Raw genomic sequence first — 16,427 nt, forward strand, 5'->3', positions numbered from 1 at the left:
CATTAACAAAAATCAGTCCTGATGGATTTCAAATCTAAATGTGATAGATAAAACAAAATTTTTTAGAAGAAAGTAGGAGAGTATTTTTACAACCTTGAAATGGGCATAGATTTATTACATGGAATAAAAAGTGCTAAACATAAAGGACAAAATTGATAAATTAACCCAGATTAAAATTAAGGACCAGAGATTTCAGGTATTTTTGGTGGGGGTATAAATTGGTACAACTATTTCAGAAAAGCATTTGGTAGTAGCATTTACTGAAGCTGTTATATAACCAACAGAAATGGATACATGTATTTACCAAAAGACATATACTAGAATGTTCATAGAACATTCTTTATATTAATCCCAAACTGGAAACCACCCAATGCCCATCAGCAGTGGACTGAGCAAATAAATATTGCTATATCATACAACAGAGTACACACAGCAATGAAAATAAAGACTAGAACTACACACAACAATATTGATGAATCTCACAAATATAGTATTGAGCAAAAGAAGCCAGATACAAAAGAATACATGTAATTCTATTTAAATAAAGTACAAAAACAGGTGAAATTAACCTATGGTGTTAGAAGTTACCTTTTAGAGGATAGTGACTGGAAGGGAGCACTGCTTCTGGATGGCTATAATTTGTTCTTAACCTATGAGCTGGTTACACAGATGTGTTTAACATTTTGAAAACTCATTAAGATATTTATCTCTATATATGCACTTTTCTGTATGAGTATCATAATTTAATAAAGTTTCTAAAAAATGCATGTTGCAAAGCAGAAATAAACACACAGACGTAAAGAACAAATGTATGGATACCAAGGGGGAAAGGGGTGGGGTGGGAGGAATTGGGAGATTGGGATTGACACATATACACTATTGACATTATGTATAAAATAGACAACTGAGGGGAACCTACTGTACAGCACAGGGAACTCTACTTAATGCACCGTGGTGTCCTAAATGGGAGGGAAATCCAAAAGGGAGGGGATATATGTATATGAATGGCTGATTCATTTTGCTGTGCAGTAGAAGCTAACACAACATTGTAAAGCAACTATGCTCCAATAAAACTTAATTTAAAAATTTAAAATAAAGCATGTTGTAACATTCAGGGTAACCACTAAAAGAACAGAAGTAGAATATCTAACTTCAAACTTAGTAAAGAGGGAGAAAGAAGTGATAATATATAATCAACCCTAAAGAGAACAGCTATAAGTGGGGAGCTATTTTATACAGGGTAATTCAGGAAGATCCCTCTGATGAGATGCTATTTGACCAGAGAGCTGAAAGAAGTCAGGAAATGAGCCACATTTATATCTGGAGAAAGAGCATCTTAGAGAAGGCTAAGGCCCTGAGGTGGGAGCAGGGATGGGCATATGCATGGACCAGCAAGGAATGCTCTATTGCTTGAGGCAACTAATAGTGAGAATATAAGTCATATGGGTACTATCTGGAGAATAAACTGTAGGGGATGCAAGTGTGCAATAACCCATTGTGAAAGAAAATAGTGAACTGGATTAAGTGGCAGCAGTAGAGGTGATGAGGAAAGATATATTTTGAAGATAGAGCCAACAGAATTTTCTGAGGGATTGAGGAGTCAAGATGATTCTGATTGGGCAATTGGATGCTCCCATTTACTGAGACAGGAAATACTGGAAACAGAGCAGGTTCAGAAACGGACTTGTTAAATTTGAGATGCCTAATACACATCCAAGAGTCAATTATACACTTGGAACTAAGAGTCTGAAGTGCTGTTTGGGGTCAGAAACATAAATTTGGGTGTGCAGTGATCTGAATGTGTCCCCTCCAAATTCATATATTGAAATCCAAAATACCCAATTGACAGTAGTTAAGAGGTGGGGCATTGGGAGGCACTTAGGTCAGGGGGCTGGAACCCTCACGAATGAGATTAGTGACCTTAAAAAAGAGCCCACTGGGCTCCCTAGCTCCTTCCACCATGTGAGAACACAGGGAGAAGTCGGCAGTCTGCAACCCAGAAGAGGGCTTTCACCAGAACCTGACCATGCTGCTATCCTGATCTTGGACTTTCAGCCTCCAAAACTGTGAGCAATAAATTTGTGCTATTTAAAAGCCACCCAGTCTATGATATTTTTCTTACAGCAACCGGAACAGACTAAGGGTCCATTAGTAACAGATCGTTAATAACGGAGGGAGAGGGAAAGGGAGTTTGTTCTCTGGCGTCTCTTCTTATAAGGGCACTAATTCCATCATGAAGGTCACTCTCATTACCTCATCTAACCCTAATTACCTTCCAAAAGCCCTTCTCCAAATACAATCACATTGGGTGTTAGGGCTTCAACATACATATTTTGAAAAGAAACTTAGAAAAATAAAGGTAAAGAGAGGAAACTTACCTGTGTTTTGAAATCAACTACATATATTTTCATAAAAATGTCTCATCAGAGAAATTAAAAGACATGTGAATGTCACACACAGCCCAGCTCCTGTCCCAGCAGTTTAACCCATCCAACATTTCTACTGCTTAGCTGTGCAACCTTGGGCATATCATTTAACCCCTCAGATCTTCAGTGTCTTCATTTATAAAATGGGGGAAAATAGTAGTATCCATTTCATAGGAATGATGCCATTTAAATAAGGTCATCTCTGTAGATGTACAGAGTGTGTCTGGCACAAACAATCAGCTGAAAGAAGATGACAATGAGGGGTATTTGGATAATTGACTAGAAATTTGGAAAGCAGAAGCGTTTAGATCCTCAATTGCATCAGATGTAAAAACACAAACTCAAAATATAGGAAATAACCTTTTCAGTGATATCAAGACTAACAATAGTCATACAAATAAATTATATATGAAGGGATGAGTTAAACTGGAGTGGGGGGCTGTTGAAGGGGTGGAGCCTGGCTTCCCCCGGGAGAGGGGCTGCGCATGCCACCATTCAGTCTCCATTTCAGCCCTGTTTCTTACCCCTGTCTCTTCTGTGTCTGGTGTCTCTGATTCCAGAGCAAATTGTCCTTCTCCAGAGAATAAACTCTAGTCTCCTTTGGGACGAAGGAAGGTGGTAATGTAAACTCTTTTACAAAAACAAAGATAAAGTCATGTAGTTAATCAGCCCTACTTAACTGCATTTTAAACAAATTAACTTAAAAATACCCTTCTATCTTAAAAGTATGTCAGTTATGATTCACCATTCTTAGAGGCTTATAAATTCTGATCCATTTGCAAAGGAAAAAAAGGAAACGGAAAGGTTTCCTCACCTATAAATTCTAGGTGAGACAGTATAGGAACTGCCTTTCTCTACTGTCATCATAGATACGTAATTCAATTCAGTTCAAATCAAAGCAATTCAACAAATATTTCTTGAGTCCCTACTGTGTGCCAGGCACTATTCTAGGCACTTATGATACACTGGCAAACAAAACAGATCCCTGCTCTCATGGAGCTTACATATTAGTAAGGGGAGACAATAGTAAATAATAAGCCTAGTAAATATGTAAATTATCTAGTACGTTAGGTGATACGTGATATGGACAAAGAAAGAATAGAACAAATTAAGGGGGGTTTGGGAACATTGAAGTTCCAGTCTGGTTCCAGTCTGGTTCCAGTCTGGTTCCAGACAGGTTGCAGTATTAAGTAGCATGGTCAGAACAGGCTTCAGTGAAAAGGCAACATTGAGCAAAGATGAGAAGGGAAGGGTAGGATGTCTGAAGGAACAGCTAGTGCAAAGGCTCAATGGCAGGAAGAGGTTGGAGTTCAGAAGAAAGGTCTGGGCTGGGGACGTGAATTTGGCAATTAAACAGAGATAGTATTTTAAGCTATAAGACATTATCTGAGATCACTGAGGCAGGGACTCACTGAGGCAGAGAAAAGTGATGGTCATGCCTTTCAGTAAAAGAAGCAATCAGAGAAACCCCAATTCTTGGGAAACCTAAGACCATAGAAACATGGACAAACATATATAAGGAACAGTGAGCATCCTCACTCTGTCCTCTGCGCATCAAAGTCATACAGGACTTAAGAGTTAGAGGCCAGTTGTTTTTTTTTTTTTTTAAAGTAAGTATACTAATAGAAAATATCTAGAGATAATGGTATACATTCTGGATTAACAGCTTTACTTTTGATAGTTCACACAATGCTCAGGCAGTTGAATTGTTTGTTCTTCCATTTAAGAGTAAGAAGTTGAACTTGACCAATCTTCAGTTATGTTTGGAAGGATGCAGTATTTATAAATACAGTGAAGTACTATGAATCAACTCCTCCACTTCTTCTCTCATACTTTCCTGCCTCAGTTTGGCCCGTGGTCACCTTCTCCCTGGTCCTCTTTGGTGGGCCTCTAAATGTGTTTTTCTGGGGCTATCTCAAAGACCCTCCCACTCAGCAGAAAGCACATTTTTGAATCTAATACTGTACATTTGGCAAATGGAAAGTCAAAACCAATTAAAATGGCAGCCACCAATCTTAATATATCTATCTTCAAAAAAACATCAATATGTATTAAGGAATTATGGCTTAATTTTCTTACGTGTAATAATGGCATTGCAGTTAAGTCTTAACAGAGTGGTGGTTATCTTTTAGAGATACATCTCAAAGTACTTGTGGATGAACAAAAAAGCATCATTATGAACTAAAGTCTGCATAAATATCTCCATAAATAATTCCTAGGTTTCCACAATAGCATCATAATTGTGATTAAAAAAAAATTTTTTTTGCAACAAAATACCAAAGGAATTGGTAAGGAAATAAGATTTTTGGCATAGATATAAACAAACATACAAATTTGACATTAAATGACAATCCATTGTCAGTATTAATCATTTTACATACTCTATAGCAGGAGTGGCAAACTACAACCCTCGGGCTAAATGCAACTCAAACTTGTCTTTTAAATAAAGTTTATTGGAACACAGCTACACCCATTCATTTGTCAGTGGTTCTCAAGTAGGAACTACCTTGCCCTCCAGGGGACATCTAGCAATGTCTGGGGAAAGTTTTGGTCATCACAATGGATGAGGGGACTACTGGCATCCAGTGGCCAGGGATGCTGCTAAACACCCTACAATGCACAGGATGGCTGCCCATAACAAAGTATCTGGCCCCAAAATATCAGCAGTGCCAAGATTGAGATACCCTGATTTATATATTGCCTCTGGATGCTTTTGCACTAAAATGGTAGAGTTGAGTAGTTCTGACAGAAGCCATATGGCCTACAACACCTAACATACTTACTATCTGGCCCTTTATAGAAAAAGTTTGCCAATTCCTCTCTATAGAAAACCATGAAATATAAGTATCTCATGTATAGCACATTATCTATCAAGTCTAGAAAAATCCCTTTAACATTTTTTCTTCTAGAAATGAGACAACTGACATTTTTATTTATACCTCTTCTAGCCATATAAAGAGATATAGTAAAGGTTATATTTTATTCTGATTCATTAAAGGGATATTTAAAACAGTGACTCTCAAAGCCAATCACAGATCACTGGCCTGTTGTGATGATTTCACTGGCCCACAGTGAAATGAGAAAAATAAAGAAAAATTTGGGAGATTTTCATAAAGCTAAGTTAATTCAAATGTAAAGGGCTGTTCTCTATGAATATATCCTTCCTGTATTTTTAAATATTAAAATGCCCTTTCTTTTCAGAAACAATGCAGATAATAGGTAGTTCTTTTTTTAATATGGCAAAATTAATAGTTGTAACATTGGGTCAAACCATTAAAAAATAATTATTGGTTCTTGAAATCCAAAAGACAGAAAACCACAGATTTACAGGTTTTTGCTCTGATTTGGGGATTCTTTGATGTTGAACATATTTCACATATCATTGCTGAAGGTATTTCTTAAATGTGTTTTGCAATGTCGAATGAGTGATGAATTACAGCTGAAGGCTTTTCCACATTCATTACAATCATATGGTTTTTCTCCAGTATGAATTCTCTCATGTTTAGCAAAGGATGAATCATGCCTGAAGGCTTTCCCACAATGACTGCATTCATAAGGTTTCACTCCAGTATGGACTCTTTGATGGATAGAAAGATGTATTCTCTGGCTAAAGGCTTTCCCACATTCCTTACATTTATATGGTCTTTCCCCAGTATGAGTTCTCTGGTGTTGAGTTAGGTATGTGCTATGGCTGAAGGTTTTACTGCATACATTACAAATATAGGGTTTCACACCAGTATGAATAATCTCATGTTGCCTGAGGTGTCTAATCTGGAAAAATGCTTTTCCACAGTCTTTGCATGTAAAAGGTTTCTCTCTGACATGAGTTCTCAGATGCTGGATCAGCCCAATGCTCTGGCTGAATGCTTTCTCACATACACCACATTCATAGGGTTTCTCCCCAGTATGAATTCTAACATGCTGAGTAAGAGATGATGGATGTCTGAAGGTTTTCCCGCATTCTTTACACTCATAGGGTTTCTCGCCAGTATGGATTCTCTGATGTGGAATAAGGGATGAGCTTTGGCTAAAGGCTTTTCCACATTCTTTACAGCTGAAAGGTTTCTCTCCAGTATGAATTCTCATGTGTTCTGTAAGATGAATGAGCTGTTTGAAGATTTTTTCACAAATATTACATTCAAAGGTTTTCATTCTTGTATAATTCCTTGAGTGATTAATCAAACCTAAATTGCATCTACTTTTCTTTCTAGATATGTCATATTTATGGTGTCTTTTTCTTGGAGGATCTATTGGTCCTGGAATAACTTTTGAGCACACATTAATACTTTTCACACATCTGTTAGATTCTTGGCCTCTCTCCTGTGTGAGTGTTTTCTTGTGGATCAAGGGGATTTGCCCTGCACCCATTCCTTGGTTCTCCTCGTGGTTTTCTAACTTTTGACATTTGGAGTCCCTTCCCAATGTGGAAACCAAGGTGCTTCCTCTTGTGGACCTTTCCATCATCAGGTGATGGTGTAATTCTTTCCATGAGATGTCACTCTTTAAGATTGACTCTTTGGTTTCTGTTTCATCCTCCAAGTCTGAAAGAAATCCAAAAATATAAAGAACTCATATTCACTGAACTTTAAAAAATAAATGGCCACAGTGAGAACAGGAGGGAAAAAAAATAATATATACTAGGTACAGGAGGGTTGGACTGTCTTCAAATAGGATCCTGCCACCTAGAGAGCTGATGTGAAAGTAACAAAGTGGTCAACACAAAGAAGCTGTTAAAAGTATGTAAGGTGACTTTAAAAATTGGGAGGAGTTCATCCATGAGAATTGCAAGAGGAAATGGACTAAGAAGAAAGCATCACTGGAAGGGCAAATATCAGAGATAAGACAAGGAGATAAGAATTCTAACACGATATCATCTCAAGCTCATATTTCTATGACAAAATTTTATTAGAAAAATTTAAGTATCTCATACTCTGTGCATGTTAAAATAAAACATCAAATAATATAGAAATGCATTCACTGAAAAAGGATAGCCTCTCTCAATCTCATCCCCATTTCCTTTAATCTCTTAGGATTTTGGAATGCATCTGTTCAGACATTTCTCAATAATATACACATGTGAATGTGTGCATTTGTGTATATATGGTCATAAATATACATTTCTACCCAAAAAAGGGGATCATGGAATACGTATAGTTCGGCATCTGTTTTTCTTTAAGCTCAATTATATGTCTGTACATTTAGATTTATCTCATTCTTATTAACAATTGTATTACATTCTACTTACAGACATATTTGTTTGACTTTACTAAAAAATATTTAGGTTGTCTCTGATTTTTCACTTTGTCATTATATGTAAGTTTGTGTACACTCCTGTCAATGTTTCATAGGATTTACTAAAAAGAAAGTTTTGGGTATGAGTATGTGGGCTATCAGTGAATATGGGTGCCCTTCCCTGCAAACTCACTGAATTTTTATCAATCTTCATAATTTCTGCCTACATAAGAGGTGAAAAATGATTTCTTAATTTGTGACAAAACATTAATTACACTGTAAAATCTTAAAAGATAGAGAATATGTATTTTATCCATAGTATACATGACACAGCATTTTTGGATGAGGGAGTTTCCTGGATTTTTACTCTCTATTCCTATCCAACCATTCTGGACCCTGTCATCCTAAAGCACCAATATTTCCTGTTCACGGCAAAATCTTAGTCCCCAGAATGTATAACCTCATTTTAGTAATAGCACATACAAAGTACTTGGTAATAGCTGAATACATTTTGGAGTGGACTCAAAAAGCAAGTAGAGATGTTTGGATTACTTACAGGGAATAAGGAGGCATTTAACTTTTCTTTTTAGGGTAAAAAAAAGATAAATGTGATATTTCAAGTGGTCAAATCTGGCAGTAACATTCAAAATGATTCAGAAAGAAAAGGAAGACATCAACAAATGCAACGAGAAATTACAGTAATTGGTATGGGATGATGGGAACCTGGCTTAGCAAGGTATCAACAGAGATGAAGAGTCGAAGTGGACCTAGCAGGTAATATCAAAGAAAAAACCACAGAGAATGAGGGAAAAACAGAGTAGAAAGCATGATACATTCTTGCTGATACCATGATTTCTAGTCTCAGTGGCTAAAAGTACAGGAGGAGTCAGGATAAGAACTTTGAGAGAGAAGATAGCTTCTGTTTTTGGATATGCTGGGCTTGAAGTAACAACAGCATGTCTATATAGAGATGTCCCAAACACCAGGGATATGTGAGAATAGAGTTCATATGAACATATATGACAAAGATGAAAATATGGGGAATATAGATGTCAAAGGGATAGTTGAGACCATCATAATGCATTTGTGGGAGTTTGTGCAGAAACAGAACAGCAGTGTAAAAGACAGAGGCTCCTCAGGGATTGTGGCAGAGACTGTTGGCCATTCTGAAATCTCTTCTCCCTACTTCTGGACACACACTATACTACATTTCTCAATCTTCCTTGAATTTGATTGAGTGAAGTGACAAAGGTCTCCCCCATTAAGTGAATGAGAGTGAAAAGTGATGTTAGCCATTCCAGTCTGGCCCGTAAAAACCACCTAAATGAACACCTCTGTGCTCTTCTTCTACTGCTGGCCAAACTTAGATGATGAGGAGGCCCTCGAGGATGATGGAACCACCATGTGGAAGGAATCTCTGTCCCTGAATTGTCAGGGGGAAAAGAACTGTCCACTGAACTAAACAGATCAATACATGAGCAAGAAAGTCCTATTCTGTGTGAGCCAAACTTTAGAGTCTATATACTATAGTAGTTTAGCTTAGCCTAACAAAGGTGTCAATTATATATCTGCCTTAAAAAAGGAGACTGATGAGAAGTATTGAAGAAGCAATAAGAGATAGAGGAGACAAAAATTATTAAATTAGCTGGTGGAAGAAAAGATACCAAGAAGGTGGTGTGGTCTATATAACCTAATGCTGCCCTGCAGGACAGCACCATAAGAACACAAACTGTGGCAGCTTCCCTGGTGGCGCAGTGGTTAAGAATCCACCTGCCAATGTGGGGGACATGGGTTTGAGCTCTGGTCCAGGAAGATCCCACATGCCACGAAGCAACTCAGCCCGTGTGCCACAACTACTGAGCCTGAGCTCTAGAGTCCATGAGCCACAACTACTGAAGCCCCCAGGTCATAACTACTAAAGCCCATGTGCCTAGAGCCTGCGCTCCACAAGAGAAGCCACCGCAATGAGAAGCCCGTGCACCACAACGAAGAGTAGCCCCCACTCGCTGCAACTAGAGAAAGCCCATGCGCAGCAACAAAGACCCAATGCAGCCAAAAGTAAAATAAATAAATAAAATTTTAAATTTTAAAAATAAAAATGGGTTGTAATTAAAAAAAAAAAGAACACAAACTGTGGAGTCAGAATGATTAGACAAATACTGATTCCACCAAGTAGTAGCTAAACAATCATGTACAGATTTCTTAACCTAAGAGCCTTCTTTTCCTCATTTGTAAGATGGGATTAAAGTAGGTACAGGACTTGCAGAAGCCAGCTTGGAAAACAGTGTCATTATTACTGTTCTTAGAAGTTGAAGAAGACTATTAAAAGCCATTGGATTTGGTAAGAAGGAATTCTGTAGTGACTTCTCAAAGAGTCATAAATTATCTGAAATAAAAGTTAAATTACACAAGTTAAAAAGAGAATCAGAATTGAAGATATGGTCATAGAATAAGATTTAGGAAAAAATTTTAAATGGAATCATCAGAGAAAGTGAAAGTCATGATACAATAACATAAGGATCTGGTGAAGGGTACTGTCTTTATGAGGCAAGATCCATGGATAACTGGATGTACAGGAGAAAGAAACTATGATCAGGGTTAGGTTTAGAATGCTGGAGAAAGCAAGAAAACCACAAATGTCAGGTCAGGAGAAATGGTGAAGGCAGCTAACCCTGATGAGAAAGGCATCTCTTTTCCTCTGACTCCAAAGAAACTAATGAGAAGAGGCAAGTGCAGGAAAGGGGGGACAGGGTGGTAATCAGGTTTCTTGTGGGTCTCACCCAGGTGGCTGCAACCTCCCCAATGGCCTGAAGAAGCCTTTAAGCCGAACTCGCTGGCAAACATGACAAAGGCTCCATCTGCCTTGCTCTTACCTGGATTTGGACCTCCTGAAATCTCTCTCTCCATCAGCCATGGTTCTTCTCCCTTCTCCAGCTGGGAAATCACACCAGGTTTGGAAAGCTGATACCCTGCTTGTGAAGAAGAAAACTACATGTGCTGAGGTCAAAGAGGCATCCCAAGAATCTAAAGATAGTTCTTTGTTATTCAGGCCTTCTGAAGGGTAGAGTAGAAAGACCAGAGCAGAAAAGACCACAGCAATCCTGATTTGATGTTCAGAAGGAACTAGAAATCTCTAACACAGAACCCAAAGACCAAGCATACCACTTAACTTAGCAATAAAGATTGTTATTCCAATAGACAGGCTCTAGTTACAAGGGGAACCCATCCTTACCCACTGAGACCAGGTTCCCATAGTTCTCCAGCATCACCTCCCGGTACAGATTCCGGTAAGCAGGGGCCAGCTGCCCCCACTCCTCCTGGGTGAAGTCCACAGATATGTCTTTGAAGGTTAACAGTTCCTAGAACATCAAATATGTTCCTTTTCAGCCAGAGTTAGGAAGTTGTTCTAACCTTGTCTAGATGCTAAGAGATTTTAACCAAGTTTTCCTGGATACCGTCTTTTTTTTTTTTTTTTTTTTTTAAAGAAAGCAAATCCATCATAGGGTTGGAGAAACACCACTCAGCAGAGATTCTCCTCAGGCTAGACAGGTCTAGTCTATGTCAGTCTGTATGTAAGGACTTAAATTTATGAGGTAGCCTGCCACATGTGGGAGCCCATCTCTGATGCAGGAAAGGCTAGAAAGAGATCTCTTTGTCATCAAGCCTCTGCCAGTTCCTACGGACACCCTCTTGAAAACTGGCTGATTCTCTGCTGGAGGTTACAAAACAATGCAGGGAGTGTGTAAGCTGTCTTTTCCAACTTACAATTTGGTTGAAGGCAAAATACTCATGAACTATATTAAAGAAGGTCACAGAACAGTATATAGTAATTTAGGTTAAGGACAATAAAAATCAGGAATACTTGAGAAAGGAAAGGGTTCAAAAGGGGCTAAGGTCACAAGAGAAAACAGGGACCCTGGTTGGGCTGAAAGAATTGGTTAAAATGAGAACATTTCAGGACTTCCCTGATGGTCCAGGAGTTAAGAATCTGCCTTCCAACGCAGGGGAAGCAGGCTTGATGCCTGGTCAGGGAACTAAGATCCCACGTGCTGCAGGGCAACTAAGGCTGCGTGCTCTACAGCCCGCGTGCCACAACGAAGAGCCCGCTTGCTGCAAGGAAAGATCCCGTGTGCCACAACTAAGACCTGACACAGCCAAATAAATAAATATATTTTTAAAAATGAGAACATTTCAGCATGGATAAGACCCTTAGTTGGGTATTTCTGTTAGTAAAAAAAAGTATGTGAGAACAGCACATTTTTAGAGGGAGCACGAATTCTGCCTAGTAAGGAAGATTCCTTGACCAAAGCAGACACTGCATTGTGAGGTACAAGAGCCTGTTATGAATGATCTACACAAATTAAATAACCATTTGGGTTATTTTTTAAAAATAATTACCAAATGCAAAGAGAACCCAGAAGCCAGAAGGCTGAGATAATAACAAATTCCTTAAGTATGGAATTAAGACTATTTTAATGCTTTTTATGTATTGTAAATAATTCTGGAATGCATTTCAGGCCTACTAGACACTAGCCTCCATATTTAACCGATGAATTTGAGGAAGGTTAAAGACATGGGACTAAACCCTGTACCGTGTGATTTAGGAAGTTACGATCACTCCATTTTAAAACTCTTCTGTTCTCTAATTAATATCTCCTTCTATATTGGTTTTCTCTGATTACTCTGTAATTCTCTTGAGTTTCCCTATGCTTCTGGGGTTTGGCTGTGCAGAGCTTTGCCTGCCAGTGCCACTGGTATTATGATGAGCTCATGTATGATACACAGACACTATTAAACTGCTCTTGGAAGTTCTCCTTCCTTTTCTTCTTAGCCTGTTTAGTTTGTGTCCTTTAGGACCTGTCAGTAGCTTCTCTACTCATTTCTCTATCATCTATAATTCTGCTCCAGGACATGACCACAAAATCCTTTCTTAAAGGTCATTAATGAAGTGTATACATCTCCAAGAATATCAGAACCTTTCTGTTCATTTTAAAGTGTTGCTTTAAATATTTTACAATGTTTCTCTTTCCCCTGGATGACACCTTGAGATGTTTAAGGGCAAGAATTATATTATATACTTTTTCTCTCTCTTACACACACACACTCACACACATGATTTTTAAATTTGTTGTATAAATGGCTAGAGGTTTGCTAGAAACAAGAGGGTTTCTGAGGAAGGTTACTACAGGTGGGGAAAATGCCTGTGAAATCAATTCATGCAGCCTGGTTTCTAACAGGCTAAGAAAATCCAATCCAGGAAGTCGAGTCAAAGAAAATCGAAGCCAGGGCTCTTAAAATCTGAGAAACAATTTCAAGAAAGTGACAGGAAGCTCCAACCTACCCGGGATTCTGCTGTCAGGGACCCAGATGCCATTTCCTCCTCAAAACCTTCTCCCCGGGTCTCATCAGCATCCTGAGATAGCAGAACTGGGAAAGAAAAAGAGCTATGAGGTTTGCATCTTCCCAGATCCCCCAAATAGAAAAACTGCCTGCAGACCTGCTGAATATGGCCCCTCTCTCAATACATTCAATACAATGAGGGACATTCAGAGCAACTCAAGAGCAGGCTGGAGCCTCCTTAATGAGAAGGATCTGCAGTGCGTTGATTGGGGGATTAATGTTTCCCAATGGCCAACAGCTGGCCAAAAGCACAGACCTACCAGGCCACTCCTTTGTACAAAAATCCTCAAAGGTTCCCCACTTTCAAGAAAGAAAAATCCAAACACTTTACCATAGACTTCAAGACCCTCCACAACCAGCCCAAAACTGCTTCTTCAAGTATTACCTGCCTCTAAACACCATCCTTCATCCTCTGGACACACCTACCACAAAATCCTATTCACCATTCTTTGAACATACCTGGATAGCACGCACCTCAGTACTTTCCCCCAAGTCCTACTCAGTGAAAAACTGAGGTATCCTTCTAGACCAGTTTGAGTGAAGTTTTCTCAGAACCCCTTAATGAGAGGTAAGCTTCCTCTCCCCTGTATTCCTCCAACGCTTTTTTAAAAAAAAATTAATTTATTTAATTTATTTATTTTTGGCTGCATTGGGTCCTCATTGCTGCGTGCGGGCTTTCTCTAGTTGCAGCGAGTGGGGGCTACTCTTCGTTGCGGTGCGCGGGCTTCTCATTGCAGTGGCTTCTCTTGTTGCGGAGCACGGGCTCTAGGCACGCGGGCTTCAGTAGTTGTAGCACGTGGGCTCAGTAGTGGTGGCTCGTGGGCTCTAGAGCACAGGCTCAGTAGTTGCGGCACACGGGCTTAGTTGCTCCGCGGCATGTGGGATCTTCCCTGACCAGGGCTCGAACCCGTGTCCCCTGAATTACCAGGCGGATTCTTAACCACTGTGCCACCAGGGAAGCCCCAAAGCTTGGTTTTTATCTCTACTCTGGTATCTATCTCAGGCTGCCTCCTATTATATTTATTTTTATACTTATCACTGTCAATTGAGTATTAGTATGAGTATGTGCATAGAAACTGTATCTGGTTCATTTTTTCCCATCTGCTACTTAAACACAACTAAATTATGCCAGGCTGCTAGAATTCAAGAAATACTGGCTGAAATTTGACATATTAAAAATATGAACTAGAAATTAAGGTACATGAATTATTGTTCTTGTATTTTTCCCTTAACTTTTTATCATGAATATTGAACACCCATATAGCTAACACATTAAATGATCGTTAACATTTGCCATATTTGTTTCATCTATCTCTATTTTTTTTGAACCATTTCAAAGTTGCAGAAATCATGATACTTCCTCCCTAAATACTTCAAAGAGTCTTCTCCTGCATAACCATGATACCAATTATCACACTTCAGAGAGTTAACAGTAATTCCATAGGATCATCTAAATATTCAGTCCATATTCAGATTTCCTCAATTGTTCCCAAACTGTCTTTTTTCCTAGAGTTTTTCCAATTAAGGCTCACACATTTTAAGTGGTTATTATTCAGTCTCTCTTACTCTAGACAGTACTTGCCTTTCCTTCATGACGTTGGCATTGACTTACTGTATCCTCATGGTGGGGTTTCTCTTATTTCTCCATCCCCTGTATTTTCTTTAAACCAGAAGTTCAGGCTTTAAGATTAATTTGGATCAGGTTAAACATTTTAGGCAACATTTTAGGCAGGGATTCTTCATGGGTGATACCATGTGCTTTATATTACATCACCCAGAAGGCACAAAATGTCAGGTTATCCCATCATTGAGACACTTGGTTAAGATAGTGATTACTAGGACCTCCCTGGTGGCACAGTGGTTAAGAATCCATCTGCCAATGCAGGGGACATGGGTTCGAGCCCTGGTCCGGGAAGATCCCACATGCTGCAGAGCAACTAAGCCCATGCGCTGAGCCTGTGCTCTAAACTACTGAGCCTGTGCTCTAGAGCCCGCAAACCACAACTACTGAAGCCCGCACGCCTAGAGCCCGTGCTCCGCAACAAGAGAAGCCACCGCAATAAGAAGCCCGTGCACTGTAATGAAGAGTAGCCCCGCTCGCCACAACTAGAGAAAGCCTGTGCGCAGCAACAAAGACCCAACGCAGCCAAATATAAATACAATTATAAAAAAACAAAAGATAGTGACCACTAGATCTTGTCACTGAAAAAGTATGTCCTTTCCCTGGCATTTAGCAAGTGATTTGTGGGGGCCATACCTTGACACCATGGGAATATCCTATTCCCTACCAACCTTCCAATTACTTCATTTACAGTAAAATATTCTATCATTCTTTCTACATTTATTATTGGCAGGTATTCTCTGAAAAGGATGTAAAAAGCAAGGTAAATGCATCCTTCATTCCCATAAAAATCTATTTTCAACATAAGAAATCAGTGTATTAATCACTTCCAAAGTGGCAGATGAGTTTTCTCCCCCCCCTTTCTCTGTTATATTTATTTATTTTTCGGGGGGGGGTTTCCTAAATTCTTTTTCATTTTTAAAAATTTTTATTGGAGTATTGTTGCTTTACAATGTTGTGTTAGTGTCTGCTGTACAGCAAAGTGAATCAGTTATACATATACATATATCCACTCTTTTTTAGAGTCCCTTCCTATTTAGGTCACCACAGAACATTGAGTAGAGTTCCCTGTGCTATACAGAGTAGGTTCTCATTAGTTTTCCATTTTATAAATAGTAGTGTATATTCGTCAATCCCAATCTCCCAATTCATCTCATCCCCTCTTCCTGCCTTGGTAACCATAAGTTTATTTTCTACATCTGTGACTCTCTTTCTCTATTTTAAGTGTCATCATGAATGTGTGGAATTTTACTTAAGGTGTTACAATCAATCTGGACACTTAGGGCTTCCCTGGTGGCTCAGTGGTTAAGAATCCGCCTGCCAGTGCAGGGGAAATGGGTTTGAGCCCTGGTCCAGGAAGATCCCATGTGCCGCAGAGCAACTAAGCCCGTGCATCACAACTACTGAGCCTTCACTCTAGAGCCCATGAGCCACAACTACTGAAGCCCATGCTCTGCAACAAGAGAAGCCACCGCAATGAGAAGCCCGCGCACTGCAATGAAGAGTGGCCCCCGTTCGCTACAACTAGAGAAAGCCTGCACCCAGCAACAAAGACCCAACACAGCCAAAAGTAAAACAAATAAAATAATAAATAAATAAATAAAAAGCCCTTTAAAATAAAATCTGGACACTGAAACTGTCTCCAATTTGAACCGGGCTTCTGCATCCTTCTGGTAGACGTCCATTGGTCTTTGAGCTCTTCCTTTCTATTCTAGCACAAGATATTCCAGTCTCACCTGGTACTTTCC

The 16,427-nt window shown here is 39.2% G+C and overlaps 1 protein-coding gene across 1 annotated transcript in view; it reads right to left on the bottom strand.

Annotated features, from left to right (window-relative positions):
* Positions 1-5,733: 5,733 nt before the first annotated feature.
* Positions 5,734-16,427, bottom strand: part of ZFP69B (ZFP69 zinc finger protein B) — an 11,162-nt gene continuing 468 nt past the window's right edge. Inside the window, exons 2-5 of the mRNA XM_007453748.1 lie at positions 13,000-13,085; positions 10,891-11,017; positions 10,532-10,627; positions 5,734-6,967 (exon numbers count right to left, since the gene is read on the bottom strand). Coding sequence (XP_007453810.1) covers positions 5,799-6,967; positions 10,532-10,627; positions 10,891-11,017; positions 13,000-13,085 — 1,478 coding nt within the window. The 3' untranslated portion in view covers positions 5,734-5,798. The remainder of the gene's footprint in view (positions 6,968-10,531; positions 10,628-10,890; positions 11,018-12,999; positions 13,086-16,427) is intronic.

This window comes from Lipotes vexillifer, unplaced genomic scaffold, assembly GCF_000442215.2.
Source record: "Lipotes vexillifer unplaced genomic scaffold, Lipotes_vexillifer_v1.1 scaffold213, whole genome shotgun sequence".
Taxonomy (NCBI): domain Eukaryota; kingdom Metazoa; phylum Chordata; class Mammalia; order Artiodactyla; family Lipotidae; genus Lipotes; species Lipotes vexillifer.